The sequence below is a fragment of the Peromyscus eremicus genome, chromosome 8a (assembly GCF_949786415.1).
Source record: "Peromyscus eremicus chromosome 8a, PerEre_H2_v1, whole genome shotgun sequence".
Lineage (NCBI taxonomy): Eukaryota > Metazoa > Chordata > Mammalia > Rodentia > Cricetidae > Peromyscus > Peromyscus eremicus.
Window position 1 is genome coordinate 60,015,010 of NC_081423.1, and position 19,690 is coordinate 60,034,699.

The 19,690-nt window shown below is 44.1% G+C and overlaps 1 protein-coding gene across 1 annotated transcript in view; it reads left to right on the forward strand.

The window, feature by feature from the left end:
* Positions 1–18,552, forward strand: part of Tmigd1 (transmembrane and immunoglobulin domain containing 1) — a 38,749-nt gene extending 20,197 nt beyond the window's left edge. The window contains exons 3-8 of the mRNA XM_059270672.1: positions 6,499–6,668; positions 7,941–8,044; positions 10,500–10,778; positions 12,846–13,124; positions 17,106–17,209; positions 18,508–18,552. Coding sequence (XP_059126655.1) covers positions 6,499–6,668; positions 7,941–8,044; positions 10,500–10,778; positions 12,846–13,124; positions 17,106–17,209; positions 18,508–18,552 — 981 coding nt within the window. The remainder of the gene's footprint in view (positions 1–6,498; positions 6,669–7,940; positions 8,045–10,499; positions 10,779–12,845; positions 13,125–17,105; positions 17,210–18,507) is intronic.
* Positions 18,553–19,690: the final 1,138 nt, after the last annotated feature.

Here is a 19,690-nt window from a genome sequence, read left to right on the forward strand (position 1 = left end):
CTGGATCTCACTCTGTAGACCAGGCTGGCCTCGAACTCACAGAGATCCGCCTGGCTCTGCCTCCCGAGTGCTGGGATTAAAGGCGTGCGCCACCACCGCCCGACTCGAATATTTTTTTAAAGAGAGAGTATCACATGAGACTGGGTCTCAAAAGCACACGTGGGGGGCTGGAGAGATGGCTCAGTGGTTAAGAGCACTGACTGCTCTTCCAGAGGTCCTGAGTTCAATTCCCAGCAACCACATGGTGGCTCACAACCACTTGCAATTAGATCTGGTGCCCTCTTCTGGCCTGCAAGGACACATGCAGGCAGAACACTGTATACATAATGGATAAATAAACCTTTAAAAAAAAAAAAAAAAAAAAAAGCACACGTGAAGAAGTCCCGGAAAAATGGCTCATCGGTTAAGAGCACTGGCTGCTCTCCCAGAGGATTAGCGTTCCGTACACAGAACCCATATGGTGGCTTGTAACTGTGTGTAGCTCCAGTGCCAGGGGATCCAACACCCTCTTCTGGCTTCCCTGGGCACTGTACGCATGTGCTGCATAGGCGTACATGCAGACAAAATACCCCTACATATAAAATATAAAATAAAAACAATTGTTTTTAAAAACAAGTGAAGGTTAAACTGATGTAAATTTGCCAGATACAGGATAAGGTGCCTAACTACGTTTGTATTTCAGAGAAACCATGACTTTTTTTTTTTGTTTAAGTATTAGTGTATACCAAGTGTTGACTCTGTCATGAATTACCTCATTAATCATTATACTGGACATACCAGCATTTTAAAAGTATCATTTAACCTAAAATTTAAATTCAATGGGGGTGTGTTCTATATTTTCACTTGCTAAATCTGGAAACCCTAGACATGGTTTTTGAGTCTTTTTTTTCTTAAAGATTTATTTATTTTTATTTTATGAGTATGAGTGTTTTGCCTGCAGGTATGTATGTGTACCATGTACATGCCTGGTGCCCACTGAGGCCAAAAGAGGGCACTGGATCCATTAGAACTGGAGTTACAGACAATTAGAAGCCACCACGTGGGTGCCGGGCACTGAGTCTGGGTCTTCTGAGAAAGCAAAAAATGCTCTTGACAGATGAGCCCTCCTCTAGCCTCGAGTCTCTCTGTTTTATGCTTTTGGTGGTGGTGGTGGTTATTCGTCCTAGAGCCTGAACCAAGGGCCTCCCATAGGCTAAGCATCCTCTAACACCACTGAGCTACAGTTCTGTGGCAATTCAGGTCTTGATTGAAGGGCTATAGTTTTTTATGATGAGGAGTCCTAATAACAGGGAATGGGAAGTTGCTTAAACTAGAAATTCTGGAGGCCCTATGCCTTTTTTTTTTCCCCCCAGGGGATTGAAGCAGGGCCTATGCTAGGCAGGCACTCTGCCACTGACTTACATCCCCAGCCCTTCATTTTCATTTTCAGACAGGCTTTGCTAAACTGCCCAAGCTGGCCTTGAACTCACCATGTAATCTAGGCTGGCCTCAAACTTGTGGTTCTTCTGCCTCAGCCTCAAGTAGCTGGGATGATAGATGTACCTCATGCCTGTGAATAACTGAAGGCAGTTTAGTGGGCACTGTTGGATTCTGGGTAGAAAAGACAACAGCCTGGGTCCCTGTGTTGATCCAAAAGCTGCTCTGTGATCACTAGGGTATGACGGCCAGATTCCTTGCTTTTCTGTCATTATGTAACCCTCAGTGGCGTTCCTAGTGACTTGTCTAGGCAACCCACCTGACCTGTGACCCTGTTGCTGTGGACCTACAGTGCAGTCCCTTCCTGGGCTGGGAACCTAACACGCACCTCTAACTTGTGCTGGAATGAACATCCTGCCGTCCCTTCCTTCCTTCCTTCAGCTCTTGCCCTTGCTATGAAGTGGATGCTGCGCTAGATTCTGCCCTTTGGTAAGGGTTTTTTTTTTTTATAATTTAAATTTATTTTATGTGCATTGGTGTGAAGGTGTCAGATCCCCTGGAACTGGAGTTACAGACAATTGTGAGCTGCCATATGGGTGCTGGGAATTGAACCCGGGTCCTCTGGAAGAACAGCCAGTGCTCTTAGCCACTGAGCCATCTCTCCAGCCCTGGGTAAGGGTTTTTACTTTACCACCCTGATCTAGACCTAGTTCTATAGTCCATGGCTCTCAAGGAGACTCATAAGCCACTCTGTCAGAGCTGCTGGGGAGGCTTGTTCAAGTAAGACTCTGAGTCTCTTCAGAGCTGGTGAAGGAAAGGTGCCTAGAGATGTTCCTGAGTGAGCATTTGTGATGGGTATGTATGAGTGTGGGTGTAATGTGTGTACGGGATGGTGTATGTGTGTGTATGTGAGGGATATATATGTGTGGGGGGGGTTGTATATATATGTGTAGGGGGTATATATATATATATGTGTGTGTGTGTGTGTGTGTATGGGGGTATATGTGTGTGTATGTGGAGACTATGTATGGGGGGTATATATATGTGTGTGAGAGAGTATGTGTGTATGTAGGGGATGTGTGTGTGTGTGAGTGAGTGTGTGTGTATGTGTGTGTGTGTGTATTACTGAAGATAATCTGAGGGCCTCACATGTGCTAAGTGCATACTTTACTACTGATAAGGCACACTTCTGCCCACCCCAACCCCATAATTCTCATGCTCACTTTAATCAGAAAGCCACAACTTCCTGGTCCTTTACTCCTTCTCTGGAATCTTTCCAGAAAGGCCTGGGTCTGGGGAATGTGGAGCACATATGAGTCACTATTCTTAGAACTTTTAAAGTGAAAGCTGTGGAGTAATAAACTATATTTTTTCTGTGCTTGTGACAGAATCCAGGATCCCATGTATGCAAAAGAGGTATTCTGTTACTTGCCCCTACCCAAGTCCTGAACTTACTAATAGTCCAACCAGCCATATTCCTTAGGCTTAGGTTAACTTCTAGACTTAATTGTTAGCAGAAAGATGATTTTCCTTTCCCTCCGTTCCAGGAGGGGGACTGTTCCAGGGATTTCTATGACTTTGGGCAATCACATCACTTCCCTGACTTTCTGAATAGGGTACTACCGTACCACCATTTTCTTGTTGGAAATCCCTCCTCATCACCTGAAACTCTACAGGGTTCACAAGCTTCCTTATGAGTTTCTTTAGAATGACTAGAGCCATTTCCAGCTTGGAGTTGGGAGAGTCGTCCTGCTCATTAGAGCATCCTCTAGGGTACCCACTTAATGTTGTGAAGATTGGGAAGTACTAGAAGACATCAGAGCTTTGTAGATTTACTTCAACAATTTTCCATAGAGGGCAGTAGAGGGACTTGAGAAGACACCGTTCAGGACAGAGCCATCATAATAGGCTTGGATGGAACTGGCATTCCAAATACTTAGTACACAATAGATACTCAATAAATACTTGTTTAATACACTGCTTCAACATTTTAGTATTAAAACTGTCAAACATACACAGAAGTTGAAAGGATAGCAGTTAAAAGGAAGATCTATATAACCCCTAGCTGGATTCAGTAAACATCAGTTAACATTTACAGTGTTTATTCTGTTGATTGGCTGTTTGTGTTGCTGAAGATCTCACCCAAAGCCTTGCACATGGCAAGCACCCACTCTTTCACTGAGCCAGATCCCCAGTCCTGCTTTTGCTGACTCATTTGAAAGTTAGTTGTCATTCTCATGACACTTAACCCCTACATAGTTTGCAGGCATCTCTTGAGAATTAGGGCATTCTTCCACATAACTGCAACATTGTTATCGCACCTATGAATAATCAACTATTGTTTCCTAATATTATCTAATATCTAGGTACAGAAATTGCGAGTGCCCTGCCCATATCCTCATGGCCTACATAGAAGTTGCCCACAAACAGTTCCCAGAGAGTGAGTAACTTCCTGTGTGTCTTGAAGTTGGCTCACCAGGCAGGCTGGAAGTGCCGGAGAGGCGTTGGCTCTCGACGAAAGATGGAAAGACACTGACAGCTAATTGCTCCTTGCCCTGCGTGAACCGACTCTGGGCTGTATTGCACAGAACTCATTGAAGGCTCCACAGTGGTCACTGGCTCACCAGCACATCCTTTGGGAGTTCTCTCCTTTTCCCGTCTCACTGGTGACGCCTCCTGAGACGGTTGTTAGAGGAACTGTTTGTACTCAAAGCTTTATCCTAAGACCTGCTTTGAGGGATCCAAACCCAAGGCATCAGGCCTTTGCAAAATTCATTCTTAAAAGTTATTTGTGTCAGGCTGGAGAGATGGCTCAGAGATTAAGAGCACTAGCTGCTCTTCCAGAGGACCCAGGTTCAATTCCCAGCACCCACATGGCAGCTGTCTGTAACTCCAGTTCAGGGGATCTGACACTCATGGCAAAACACCAATGCACATAAAATAAGAATGAATAAATCGTTTAAAAATGTTTTTTTTTTTAATGTTATTTGTGCCTGTAAGTGGGTGTGTGCAGATACCCGTGGAAGCCAGAAGAGGGCATCAGATCCCTTGGAGCTAGAACTATAGACAGTTGTGAGCCAGACATTGGTGCTTGAAACCAAACTCAGGTCCTCTGCGAGAACAACAAGCACTCTTAACCATTTCTCCAGCCCTGCTAAATTCATCTTTCAATGATAATAGTAGAACGCGCTGCTCTTGTATCCGCTGAGAAGCATACCACAAGCCTGCTCGGGGTGGGAGGGTTGCACCCAGCCAACAGGAGCTCTTCTTGATGATGATCCTTACTTGAACAATGCTAGAGCAAGGCTGGGCCGCAACCAGCCTATCTTCATAACAATAATAATTACAGCTTATGAAGAGCCTACTGTAAGGCAGCTTTACATGCTCCATTTCACTTAATCCTCACAGTGACTCTGTAGGGAGGATACTATTACTAATTCTATTGTGTTCATCAAGAACTGAAGGCTCCTAGGGGTTAGATAACTTTTCAAAGTCACACAGTCAGTAAGAAATAGATCTCTAGTATGGTTACCCAATGTGTTAAAATACATGCAAAGAGCCAAGTGTGGTAGTATACACCTGTAATCATAACATTTGGGAGTGGAGAGGCAGGAGGATCAGGAGTAATAGTAGCCATGGCTACATAGTGAGTTCAAAGCCAGCTTAGGCTATATGAGATCTTGCCTAAAAATAAATAAGTAAATAAACACAAAACAAAAATGGAGAGAGTTGAGGGTGTACCTCAGTGGTAGAGTGCTTGCCTAATATATATAAGACTGGGTTTGATTCCCAGCAACAGAAAAAGGGAGGGGTATGGATAATCATAAACATTCTTCTATTTTTTTTAATGAGTGGAAACAGTAGTACTTGGCAGATAAAATGTCCATTAGTAACACTACCATAAAGTGTGGGGGGTGAGGGCTGTGTGCACGCACATGCATGAGCATCCATGCACATGTGGAAATCAGAGGACAACTCTGGGTGTCGGTTCTCATCTTGCTCCTTGTTTGAGACAGGGTCTCTTGTATATGGAGTTAACTGGCCAATGGCCTTTTGGGGATCCTTTGGTCTCTTCCCCCAATCTCCACCTCCCATCTCACTGTAGGAGTGCTGGGATTACAGCTACTGTATCAGGCTTTTATGTGGGTGATGGGAGAATCCTCACTGAGTTATATCTGGCCTGGCTCCAGAGAGCCAGCACCGAGCCTTAATCCACCTTTGTTTCTCAGTTACTCTTGTTGCCCTCTATGTGAATCTTGTCTGAGAGTTTCCCAAGGATGCAAAGCCTGTGCAAAACTTGTTTGGGAAAAATCCCTGGCGAACTGTGATATTCCTTAATTGAGTATTTGCCTTTGGCATTGTCCCTTTGGAGGCCCAGTCAGGTTGTTTTGAAGGTATGGAAATCAACTTGCTTAATTAATTTGGAGAACAATAAAAATGCCCTTGGCTAAGGGAAAGTGTCTCAGTCCTGAGAGATGCTCAGTCTCCTTGCAGCTGGAAAGGCTAGAGACATCCTAAAGGTGCGCTGTGTCTTGTTTCCATGAACCCACAACACAACAACAACATGTGGGCTCTGGAGATCTATACTCAGGTCCTCATGCTGGTACCTTAACCACTGAGCCATTTCTTGAGTCTAACTTAAGTATTTTCATCAATAAAATCAGTTTAGCTCATTCTTGAAGTTATCGGGCAGTGGTTCCTCAATCCAGAGAGAGCCTCGAGGAGCTAAAACTGTCTCTTGTCGCTTGGTACAGCTTCAGCACTGGGCTCAGGTTACTGATGATAAAAAAAATTTTCCAGAATGAAGTTATGTGAAATCTTCAAGTGTTCCGGTGATTGTGAAAGTCAAACCTCTCCTGAGACTTGTCTGGTCACAGTCCTCGAGCTATCAGATCGTCAGGCTCAGTCATCTCAGTCGAGGTGACAGTGTCGGGTGAGATGTGCTATAGGTTTTTGCACAAGTTCAGGCTTCCCTGGAACAATACGCCCCTGTTAGTAATATCTGGCCCCACCCAGTAACCTAGTACACAGAAAGGCTTAGGTCTTGTGAAGATGTCATTTCCAATTCCTGTCTTCTCTAAGAATCCAGAAAGGGAAACAGACTTTGCACCCAGTTTATCTCAGTTACTTGACCCCACTGTCATAAAGTGTTCAAATTCAAGCATTATAAAGGATCATAACAGGGAAATAATTCAGGGCTCCTGGGCAGAGGAAGAGTTAGCTGAGGAGGTCAGCTGCTCAGAGCTCAGCAGGTAAGCGACAAGCTTGTCTTTTATAAAAAGTGAAGTCCGGTGAGGCAGGTGGGTTTCTGTGAATTCAAGGACAGCCTAGTCTACATAGGGAGTTCCAGGACAGCCAGGGCTACAAAGAGAAGCCCCATCTTTAAAAAGGCAGGGAGGGAGGAAGGGAGGGAAAGAAGAAGAAAGGAAGGAAGACTCTGTTTTAAAACAAAACAAGTAAGTAGTTGTAGGGCTTAGTTGTGATTGAACAAATATATATGAAGTGTTTAACAGTGTCTAGAAGTCATTTCAGATATATTTCTGCCATATGTGGAGTAGTACTCTTTTCTTTTCTGTCTGTCCATCTGCTGTAGTTCTAGTTTTGGGCATCAAACCTGGGACTTTGCACACTTGAGGCAAATATTCTACTACTGAGCTATACATACTCCTTACCCCTAGCTCTAAGGGAAATCGTGTATACATGCTTTTCCCGGACAGACTTGAAATATCTTAGAAGGATGGAGCGTCAATGTGCAGAAGATTGGAAAAGGAAGCCTCAACTATCCATTCTTGATAGTCCACATGTGACCAAGGGGAAGAAATATTAAGACAAGAGGCCATGTTTACAACAGGTGGACACCTTTGAATCTGTAGTTATCTCAAGAACTCTCCATGAGGGGCTGGAGAGACGGCTTAATGGTCAAAACACTTGCTGCTAATACAGAGGATCTAGGTTCGATTCTCAGCACCGACCGACATTGCAGCTAACAACCATATGTAACTCCAATCCAGGGGACCCAACACTTTCTCCCTGCCTCCTTGGATACCAAGCTCACAAGTGGTACACAGACATACATGCTGGCAAGATGCCCAAACACATAAGACAAAGATTTTTCTTTTGAAAGAATTCTCTGATTGGAGAACGGCTTTCCAAATGTGACACAAGTTAGACTTTCCAAAAAGAATGACTTCGCTCGGTTGGGACCACCTGAGAACAGAGAATTCATTTGTCTTTCTGTTAAAGTGACAGTTTTCTCATTGTTTCTAGGGCAGTCCATTTTTTTTCCCTATTCAAGACCATCTGATCACTTGTCTATGTCACTGTAGTTTTCTTCTTGTTGCCATTAAAAAAAAAAGTCTTAAAAGCGTAAAGAACTTAATCAGAATTGTTTAATTAAAAACTAGGAGTGTATGTTACAGCTGGGGTGACTCACTTGGGACTTTATTTTAAGGGCCTAATAGGAAGAAAGTTCATAAACTCATTGTAGATCAAAGTACAGAACCCACTGCATTCTTTGCCTCCAGGAGAGCCAACGTGCATTCATTAAGGATGGTGTGGAAGATCATCTGGCCACTGCAAGCATGCAAACTTCTCCTGGTGATTTTATCTTTGCCACAAGGGAGGACAAGTAAGTTAAATGTTCTCTGTGACTTCTTTTTAGATTAAAAAAATTAGTTCAAATAATAATCTATGGACATCAGGAACAACCTTAAGTTCCATTTTGGAATGGCTAGCCAATACAATGGTTCAGGCAATAGGAGTCAGAAAACATTTTTTTCTTTTTCTTTCTTTCTTTTTTTTTTTTTTTTTTGGTTTTTCAAGACAGGGTTTCTCTCTGTAGTTTTGGTGCCTGTCCTGGATCTCGCTTTGTAGACCAGCCTGGCCTTGAACTCACAGAGATCCGCCTGGCTCTGCCTCCCAAGTGCTGGAATTAAAGGAGTGCACCACCACCACCCAGCTCAGAAAACATTTTTAAAAGTGAAAAAAAAAATACTGTTTTATGGCTCTGGTTGTATAAGAAGATGAAGTGTGCTATTCTCTCTAGAACTGTAGTCAGAATTTTCTCACATTTTAATATATTTTAGTACCAATTTCAAGAGAGATAATGTTCTGTCGATTTAGACACGTCACTTCTAGGAAAATATTGCCCACATCTTTGTCTCCATCTCTGCCTTAAAGTGGCTTCTCTCCTCTCTCAGATTTTAAAAATACTTATTCATGATAGAAACAAATTAGGCCAAAGGCTGTAGCTGTGGCTTGGTAGTAAAGCGGATACTTAATTGCTGAAAGCCTCCAGGTTCCATGTGAAACACCAGAAACCAAAACAAGGGGGCTGGGTGGCTGGCTTAGCGGGATCTTCAGCACACATTGCAAAAGCTGGGCAGGTCTCTGTGCACTTGTAGGCTCAGCATTGGGGAGTGGAGACTGGTGGAGACTGAGAGCTTCCTGACCAGCAGAGGAAGGCTTCTGCCTTAGTGAGAGACTCTGCCTCAAGGCAGTAAGGTGCAGAGAGCAGAGGGAGACACCTGGAGTCCTCTGGCCTTTGCTGAAGTGGGTACAGTTGCAGGTACTGGCACACTTATAGTCAAGTTAGAGGCTATGTTAACACATATTTGGGGGGATGGCCTAGCAGCAGCCAGAGCTCTAACTTCTAAACCAGGAAAAGAAGAACTGAAATTCAGGTATATATTAGTATACAATGAAAAAAACTTATAAAAATCAGATCGAAAAAGCAGAACCCAAAACCTACGGGGCGTGGTGGTGAATGCTTTTAATCCCAGCATTTGGGAAGCAGAGGCAGGGGGATCTCTGTGACTTTGAGACCGCTCTGGTCTTCATAGCAAATTCCAAGACAACCAGGGCTACCTAGTGAGACCCTGCCTCAAAAAACAAACAACAAAAGAGACCTGCTGCAGATCCTGATTTTGCACCCTACAAAATCTTGTCTACCTCAGAAATCATCGTCATTTAAACATTTTTTAATTTTACTGTACTGTCCAGTATTAAAACATGAGAAACGCAGCCGGGCGGTGGTGGCGCACGCCTGTAATCCCAGCACTCGGGAGGCAGAGCCAGGCGGATCTCTGTGAGTTCGAGGCCAGCCTGGACTACTAAGTGAGTTCCAGGAAAGGCATAAAGCTACACAGAGAAACCCTGTCTCGAAAAAACCAAAAAAAAAAAAAAAATGAGAAACGCAAGAACAAATTCATCCATGTTCCTGTCCTCTAACAAGAAAAGTATTTTTAAGTAAGTCTTTGCCAATTTTGATGCTTGTGATAGTTATTAGAGGTGGAATTTGTATTCTACCTTTGGACTTTTGTTTTAAATATTTTTCCATTTTGCTAATCTTTTTCAAGTCCTTGCATTCTTACTCTACCCACCCTCCTCAAAACAAACAAACAAACAAACAAACAAAAAAAACCCACATCAAACCTGATATTTCTCTGCTTTTTACCTCTGTTTACCAGTTTTAGTCTATATAAATATATGATATTTTCTTAAGACTTTTCTTAGTGAACATCCCATTTATTATTATTTTTTCTATCAGATCACTCTGGAATTGTTTTGTACACACTGTTTCTAGCTTGGTGGTTGTTAAACTTCACTGTACATTTGAACCACCTAGGGAGCTTTTGAATAGCCCCAATAGCCAGGTTGTACTCCTGCCAATCAATCAGATGGTCAGGGTACGAGCCTAGCACCAGGATGTAAAAGATCTCTGGGTGATTTCAATGTGCAGCAAAATATGGTGGCCATGCCGGGCGGTGGTGGCGCACGCCTGTAATCCCAGCACTCGGGAGGCAGAGCCAGGCGGATCTCTGTGAGTTCGAGGCCAGCCTGGGCTACCAAGTGAGTTCCAGGAAAGGCACAAAGCTACACAGAGAAACCCTGTCTCGAAAAACCAAAAAAAAAAAAAAAAAATCAAGTAGATCTATATGATTGTTTTTAATTGTCGAGAGTATATTTTATTGCATTGATGTAACATAATTCATTTAACCAATCCTCTGTTGGTGGACATCTAGGTTAGACATTTTCCTATCTTAACAGTTGTTTGTTTGTTTGTTTTTTTTATATATCCTCAGGTTCTGTTTTAACTGTGAATGGTAAAACTGAGAACTATGTCCTGGACACCACATCTGGTGGCCAAGCATCTCTAGAATGTGCTGTTCAAAACCACACCAGAGATGAAGAACTCCTCTGGTACCGAGAAGATGGAAGAGTAGATTTGAAGACTGGAAACAAAATCAACAGCAGCTCTGTCTGTGTCTCTTCCATCAGCGAAAACGACGATGGAGTCCGCTTTACCTGCAAGCTGCAGAGCGATCAGCAGGTGTCCGTCTCCGTGGTGCTCAATGTTACTTGTGAGTGGCGGGAAAAGAAACTGCCAGTCAACCTTGGATGTCTGTATTGTGTTAAGTGACAGTTGAGGTCCCAATCTTGATTCGGCCACACTGTCCAATTCATGTTCCCATATGAAACGTCAGAATGCCTATTCCCGCATCTCCCCAGGAGCACCAAGTATCTGCCAGTCACAGTGAAATTCTCCACCCTCCCACATGCATGTCTCTCATCTCACAATGTTGCCCAGGCTAGCTTCAGACTTACGAGCTCAAGTGGTTGCTCTATCTCAGTCTTTCAAAATCAGCCACTGTACCTCGCTTGATCATTTTTTGAACTAAAAATGAGGATATTCACCCTTTCCTCTATTTACTGACTCTTCATGTTTTTTCTCTGTGAAATGTCTGCCCATGCCTTTTAACTATGTTTCTATTTGGGTATTTGCACCTTTTATTCATTAATTTGTATCAGCAGCAGGGCCTGGTGCTTAAACATTCATTAATGTTAAATGATTAAAGGGAATGGTTAATAGGACGTGTCCAAAAGTGGGACCGTTATGTTTGGCAGTTCTGTTCTCTATTCCAGCAGCTTCCTGTGTGTCTGAATACCACATAACACCCTTGTTGGATATGGATACAGAATTCAAGCTCATTCCAAAGAGCAACAAAATGTCATTCTTCTGAGAAAGTTATTAATAACACAACCCACTCAGGGTCTAATTATTCAGTGTGCAGATGATACAAGCTCCTTTTCCCTCCTTCTCCAGGTTTACCTCCTTCCTTACTGCCCACTCTAACCATTGGTTAATTTCTGGAACATCTACCAACAACCACAAGGGGCGTAGACAAGAAGGGGAAACTGGCTTGGTCATTTCTCCTCCTGGATGTGGGTGAGGGTTGGAATCGTCTGATGAAGACGAATGTGTCCGGCTCTCCACAGCTACAATTCTTGCTGTGGAGGATGAAAGAGAAGAGGCATGAGGATTTATTAAGCTTCCGTAGAGGCAAGATTTACCATACTTAGAAGGCTTTCCTGAAGCAGGACGTTCTTTTTAGAGGGCCACTGGAGCCAATGAAAATTTGTGGCCTGGACAAATGTGGTCAGACAAAATGCAAAACTTGAGGGTGTGAACAGCTTTCCAAACCACCCCCACATTCGTAATAGTAGTCAGCATGATATCAACCTCTTTGCAGGGATTGTCTCAATTAATCTTCACAGAACAGGAAGGTAATATCATCCAAGTTTTTTTTTTTTAATGAGGAAACTGAAACTTGAAGAGTTGAGTAGCTGTCACAAATTCACACTAGAGGACGTCCATGGAATTAGTGCTGGCTACCATGTCTGTCTTCAGTATTGTACTGTGTTAGCCAACCCTTGTATCAATCAGATTACTACATATGCTCAGAGAGCAAGGACTGGTTTTGAAACAGGGTTGCACTACGTTGCCCTGGCCAGCCTGAAATTTTCTATGTAGACCAGGCTGGCCTTGAACTTACAGAGATCCGCCTGCCTCTGCCTCCCAAGTGCTGGGATTAAAGGCATGCGATACCATGCTCAGCTATTATTATGTATATATTATGTTCCTCATCATATACAGCTTTAGGTGTATCTTTTTTAGGAAAAAACCTCTACATTGAAATCATTTTATTTTATTATTATATGTGCATGAGTATTTTACCTGCATGCTTGTCTGTCTACTGTGTGTGCCCAGTGCCCACAGAAGCTAGAAGAAGCCACCAGATCCCTGGAATTGGAGTTAGAGACAGTTGTGAGCTGCTATGGAAGCAACGGGAATTGAACCTGGGCCCTCTAGAAGAGCAGCTAGTGCTCTTAAGTGCTGAGCATCTCTCTAGCCCTTCATGGTCATCTTTCCAACCTTTGAAGTTCTATGAAGTTAGAAACTGAATGCTTGTCATTTACTTTCATGTCCCGGTTACTAGCTCTATACCTAGCGCACAATAGCTTGCCCGTACATTTTTTGTCTAAGGGGTGAATATACTCTGAGAAAGATGGAAGGGAGATCTCCATTTGCTGACAGAGAACTAACTACTGCTTGTTTCTAACTAACCTTCAATGCTTGAATCTTACAGACCCTCCTCTTCTAAATGGAGATGCCTTCCAAACCATAGGGGAAGACAAGGATGTAAGGTTGGTTTGCAACGTGAAATCCAACCCCCCAGCGCAAATGGCATGGCATATAAACAACAGCGTCCTGATTTTAGAGAAAGGCCGTCACCAAATCCAAGAGACAAGGGAATCCTTTCAGTTGTCCATCACCAAAGTCAAGAAATCTGACAACGGAATCTACAGCTGTGTTGCTAGCTCATCCCTGAAAACCGAGACCATGGACTTCCACCTGGTTGTTACAGGTAATTCCTCTTAAGTAATTGCTCAGCATGATGCATCACTCAGAAGACGGCTCCAGAAATATTATCAGTGACAACCGATGGTGGTGACCGTTATGCTTTGCAGCTAAGATTTTCCTTGGAAAATTATCCCCAGCCAGGAGAATTTCTTTAGGAATTCTAGTCTGAGTCAGAGCTGGGTGCCACAAGCCTATAATCTCAGCTATTCAGAAGGCTAGGGGAGGAAGATTGTGAGTTCAAGTCTTGCCTGGGTAACTTCGTGAGATCATACTCTGAATAAAACAGGGAAAAGAGCTGGAGACTATGACTATAGCTCTGTGGGTAGGGTGCTTTCCTTGTGTGCAGGAGGTCTTGAGTTTGATCCTGGGCACTGCAAATGGCTGGGATAGCTCAGTGGTAGAGTATTTGCTTTAAAAAAGAAAAAAAATTCTAAACCTGGTGTGGTAGCCCACGCTTTTAATCCCAGCACTTGTGAGGCAGAGGCAGGCAGATCTCTGTAAGTTCAGGGTCAGCCTGGTCTACAAAGTGAGTTCTAGGACAGGCAGGTTTACATAGTGAAACCTTGTCTCAAAAAAAAATTCTATTTTAGAAGAATTATGCCCACTCCATATAGATCACTGGCTTTTGAGCAGAGATCTGGGACCAAGGTAGAAAGCAATTCTGGTGTTACTACAACTTCCCTCCAATGTTGATGTGTGCAGGAACTAGCTTTTTGAGTTCACAGCCTGTAACAGAAGAGAATTCAGAAATACACAAAAGAAAAACATGGGTTAGATTTAAAAAAAAAAATCTCTGAAATCATTCCTAATTCTTGACTTCTAGCCTGTTGCCTGATCAGCAGAGGGAGTGGGGAAACACAGTTAATCAGAGGGCATTCTGCTCCATTCACTCAAGCTTATCACCCTGTGCTCATGGAGAACCAGTGAGGTTTGGAAAGTAGTCTCCTTAGATTTTTGTCTCCTTTTAAAAGATTTCTTCACTTTGTTTTATGTGTAAGTGTTTACCTGAGTGTCTGTATGTGCACCATAGGCATAGTCTCCTTGGGCTTCTTTCCCAAAGAGGAGATTGAAATGCCCGATGCCACAGTGCACACCATTCCTCTGTACACGGTTGGTCTTTACAGGTACTCAGGGAGCGGCCAACAAGCCGAGGCTCCTGCATCCTGTTAGAACATTACTCACCGGACCAACTCATCGCCATTCTTGCCAGTTCCCGGGAAACAAACCAAGCTCCTTCCTCCTATCTGGACTGATGTCACCAGAGTATAGCTTCTTCCTCCCCACACCGGGGAGCCTGGGATACAAGCCCAGTGGCGGTGGGAGCTAGAGTGGCTGTTAGTTGACTGCCCCATCACTGTGGTTCCTGGGTTTTTCAATAATTTGTCCGGCAGAGCAACGACAGTATGCCTCGGGGCTATTTGATTAAAACAACAAAACCTGCAAAAGAACCTGTGTCCAAAGGGCAGAAGCAATGGAAGAGACACCACCTTGGAGCTTGTGACTTTTTTTTTTTAACCTTCCCCAGAACCTTTACAAAAACATGGTGGAGTGAGCCTAATTACTATCCTAATTAGATATAAGACCACACTTGGAGACTGAGTGATTATAGCATCTTTCTTGGTTAGGAAGAAAGCATAATTGCTCCATAACCACGTTTTGGGTTTTTTGTTTGTTTGTTTATTTTGTTGTTTTTTAAATCACACAGCTTGTGTGACAATCAGCACATTGCCTTTTAGGTGGGCAGAAACTTGTTTTGGGTGGAGTTCTGCCAACCCAGCTTGTTTTCTTATTCTTTTTTGCTTTGTTACTTCCCAGGCTGTCAGTGTGCCTTTTATAGCACACGTGGTCTGCTGCTGGTGCTCAGTGGGGCTTGAGGCTTTCCCGCTTCACAGTGGGGGTTGTTTCTAAAGGGCTGGGAGATGCTGGAAATGGCCTGAAGCCCTTTGCCAGCGTAAGAGTGAGCACACATGTTAGAAACTGTTTGACCAGAACGGTCTGAGGGAGAGGGACATCAAAGCAGGACAAGGGAGGAGTGCAGGCCGTGTGTCACACGTGTGTCAAAGTCACTTCAACCAGGAACTTGGAATGCAAAGTGAGCCAGTAGGTCAGTCGTTGCTTTCGGCTTGGCTTGTAGAAGGAAAACGGTTACATGTGGCTGCATGACTTCCAGTGTGGTGAAAGATATTCCTATCTGGGACTGCTTTCTGATTTTTCCTACTCATCCCATCGGCCCTTCCTCTCTGTTCTTGTTGGGTCCGGGGTCTCACGATAATGGGGGACAGACCGCCGAAGTCTGTTAAACCAGGAGCAAATTTTATTCCAGGAAAATAAAGAATAAAAAATTATAAAACACCGAGGGGTACGAAAGCTTATCGGCTAGCCGAGACCCCAGCCAATGTTGGAATTCTGGGGCTGTGGCAATGGAGACGGGTGCTGGCCCCCTTTTATAGTAGCAGGCATGGGGTGCATGCTGGGAATCACGTAGAAACAACTGTTGAAAGTTAACTTTGGTTTCAGTAATGAGTAGTAGGGGATGATCAAAGAATAGCTAACCCCAGGGCTGCAAAGGGCAATCTCTAGTAAAAGAAAACAAACATTTGGGTTGTTGACAGAGCTGCCCACCGTAAAACACGGAAGCGCCCAGTTACAGGTTAATCCTTTTTTTTTTTTTTTTTTTTGCTAGCCAAGCTGATGGCTGTCAGTTTTTATTCCTTAAGTTTATAATGTTATGTTTCTATACTCCTGGACCCTTCATTCTGATAGCCTTCCCTGATGAGCAAGTAGAGGTCTCCAGTAAGGTGATAAACCCAGTATATCCCAGAGTTGATTAGTATAGAGGTAGGGTTTTCTAGAAGGCTCATCAGGCCAACCTCTCAGGAGGGGTGGCACTACCCACACTGTCATGAGAATAATTTGGAGGAGAAGAGCTAAGAAGGGGCAGAAGTGGAGGATACTCTGCCCTGGGGGTGTAGCTCAGTGACAGAATTTCTGCTTGGCATGTGTTAGGCCCTGGGTTCTATCCCTAGTATTCCCATACACACAAAATGAGGGCTATTTTATCCATTTTCTCACCCCCCCCCCAATTATCCTGAGCAGGAACCGAAAGAAATAATTGGAAGGAAATGTTTAAAAGATAATTGGTTGGGCCAGTGGATATTCGCTGCCAAGCCTGACATCCTGAGTTCTATCCCTGCTTCCCACATGGCAGAGGGAGAGAAGTGACTCCCACAAGTTGCCCTCACACACCTACACACACACACAAATAGATAAATGTAATACAAATAAGCGAAGTTTATGTACGAGTGGCCTTCACTTCCAAAGCTGTCCCGGCTGCTGCCGCTCCCTCACTGTCCTTGTCGTTTAGAGAGCCATGGGAATCTTTGCCGAGGTTGGGAGGGCTGATGACTGAAATTCTACTTCCTTACAGACACCTAGCAGCCCCTCTCCGTACGTCTCCATGTCTGCCTGGGGCACTAACACAGCTCGGGACCGCTGTGTGCATTGCTCCTTGGACCCATCCATGCCCTCATCCCTTTCTTAGTCTAGGCAGCCCTTGCCACCTCTGTCTTCTCACTCTCCCAGCCTCCTTCCCTCTCTTTATCCTTCTGAGAGTCCTAAAAACCTTTGTGCTTTTGAGAAGGCATTCACTTCAAATTTGCTTCTGCTTTCTGTGGCAAAAATAAAAACAGAAAAATAAAGAAAGCACAAAATGGCCTGAGCCGTCATTTGGGGTGAGGTACTCATATTTCAGAAACTTCTTTCACAAAGGAATGGGTTCAAAATCTGCCTCTGCCATCTGTGAATTCTGTCATTTTGGATAAGCAACATAGCCTGTGAAAGACCCTCGTTCCTCATCTGTTGGGGTATTAGGGGGATTTAATTAAAAGGGTGGTGTATGCAAAGTATAGGGGGCCATGCCTGGTTCATATTACAAACACGTAAGTTAGAAGTTGACTGTTCCTCTCTGCATTTGCTTTCCCAACAGACAAGGTTCCAGATTTACCGATAGAAGCCATCATTGCCGCTTGTGTGGTGGTCGTCCTGACACTGGGTTTTGGACTGCTTGCTAGGAGAAAAAGAATAATGAAGGTACCTAAGTAGTCTAAGTTACTGGGGTAAAAAGTCGTCTGAGAGGCTGGGGCTACGGCTCAGTGGTAGACCGTGTCCTGCACATGCAAGGCTCTAGCATCTATCCTGTGTATAGCTTTACAAGAAGAGAAGTGCCCATGGACAAAGCCTGAGTGGAAATACCTCTGGTGTCACAGGCGGGGGCTTTGAAGTCGGTTTTTCCTCCTTTCAAATTTCTCCTGACAGGTGTGGGTGGCAATGCACACCTGTCTTCCCAGTGCTGGGGAGGGAGAGGCGGGAAGATCTGGGATGTAAGTCCAACCAGGGCTGCATAGTCAAATCTTGTTTCAAAAGCAAAAGCCCCAATCAATAACTTCCCCTTGTATTGTTGCTATGGTGCCCTTGGTACAATAAACAAACACAGGGAGGAACAGGCTGCATGCTCTGCTCTTGAATACAGCCACATGCTCTACTGCTGTGGGCTGCAGTTTGACTCGTCCAAGTGTTGACATCATTGTTTACTGCGATTCAGAATATGTGCGTGCTTAGGTTAATGCCATGCATTTGACTCTGCCAGATCTCTCAGGGCCAAAGCGGGCACATGTGGCAGAAAACCTCTAAAGAGAGACAGAGTGCCCTAGGCTGAACTCGTCAGTCAGCAGGTGCCATTCTCTGTGCAACAGTAACTTGATCTGATTCAGGGCAACAGTGTTTCCCAAGAAGAGATTTGCCCCACCCTCGATTCCAGTCCAAAACATTTTTTCCAAAGAAAGAAAGGAAGGGAGGGAGAGAGGGAGGGAGGGAGGGAGAAGGAGAGGAGAGAGAGAGAGAGAGAGAGAGAGAGAGAGAGAGAGAGAGAGAACAAACTAGATAGAGAAGATGGTTTAGTGGGTAAGGATACTTGCGGCCAAGCTCGATGACCTGAGTTCAATTCCCGGAGCTCATATGAGGAAAAGAATGAACATCTGTAAGTTGTCTTCTGTCCTCCACATATGCACTATGGCATGATACTCCCCCACCATGTATGTGTACACACACACACACACACACACACACACACACACACACACACACACAGTTTTTTTAATATATATATATAAAATGAAGACCTAACTGTGAACCTTAGAAATGTTCTGATTAAGATCTATAGCTTCTCAATGCTCAATAAAATCTATCCATGTGGTCAAAGAGACCTGTGCCCACACAGGGATGGCTGCCTTGTAGTTCCGCAGCACCCGTTGCCATGCTGATGCATTCAAAATGTTCACTCCTGACCTTCAAAAAGGAGGCAAACCCCTGAGCTTGTGCTTGCCTTTTAGCTCTGCATGAAGAAGAAAGACCGGAATACAGACACAGCTCTGTAAGTACTCCGGCAGGGGTAGGGGGTGGGAGTGGGGGATGGTAGGGGCAGCAGGGGCTTACATCATCAGCCCATCCCAGGCATCCTTCTCCAGAGACTGCAGGTGCTGGAAGGTGAAGGGGGTCCAGAGGAGACTAGACGGGGGGGGGGGGGGGGGGGGGGGGGGGGGGGGGGGGGACACGACACCTGCCTCCACTTTAGAGGAAGCATTGGGAAGGTTGCCTGAAGCAGGAACACCTTGGGGCTTTCTGCCTACTCTCTAAGCAGGTTTGGCCAAGGCTTGCACAACTGCCTTGCCACACAAGCAACCAAGGGAGCTTGTCCCGGAAGGAGCCACAGCTGCCCTATCCTCACAGCAAGGCCAGGGCACTTGGCCTCATCCGCCATGCTGTGACCTCTGGGGACTGCTCCTTTTGTTCACACATGGCAAGTGGGCAGTGGGGAAGAAACAAAAGCATTCTGCCTGAGAGGACGGACTTTGTTTTGAATTTTTTTTCCTTATTACTACAATCATGGTTCAAATGAATTGCTTGATTCATTTCAGATGAGAAAGCTGAGCCGCCACCTAACACATGAAGAGCTTTTGCATCAGGACCACCTCAATTTGTGTAATGTCATCTGTATTTATTGCTACTTTTCAATTCACTCCGAACAAATTGTCAGAGATTATGAAGAAGTATTTAATTGTTAATTACTAAACAGTAGTTGTTATGACTAATTCCATCTACTTATGGAACTATTTTATGCACAAGGTTTTGTAATGAAAAGATTCTGTTAAGTTCCTTGAAGTACATGTTAATTAATTGTGATTTATTCCTGATAGATTAGTAACTACTCACTATCTGACATATTTTTCTAGATAGGAGACTAACTGACATTGGGGTTTTCCAAATCAATGCAGTACCAAAAAAAAAAAAAAATCAAAGTAGAAAACATCATCAAATGATGATGTTCCTAAGTTGCCAGGGAGCACATAAAGATGTAAATTATCTCCTGCTTGCAGTCTCGTTAATGTCTTAGGACTAAAGAAGGAAGGATCTAATCTCAGACTGTAAGACATTCTTTCAAATGGAATAAATTTAGTATCATGGAATTTTTAGCATATGTCCTTGTTTTCCTTATCTCAACACAGCTGACACTGT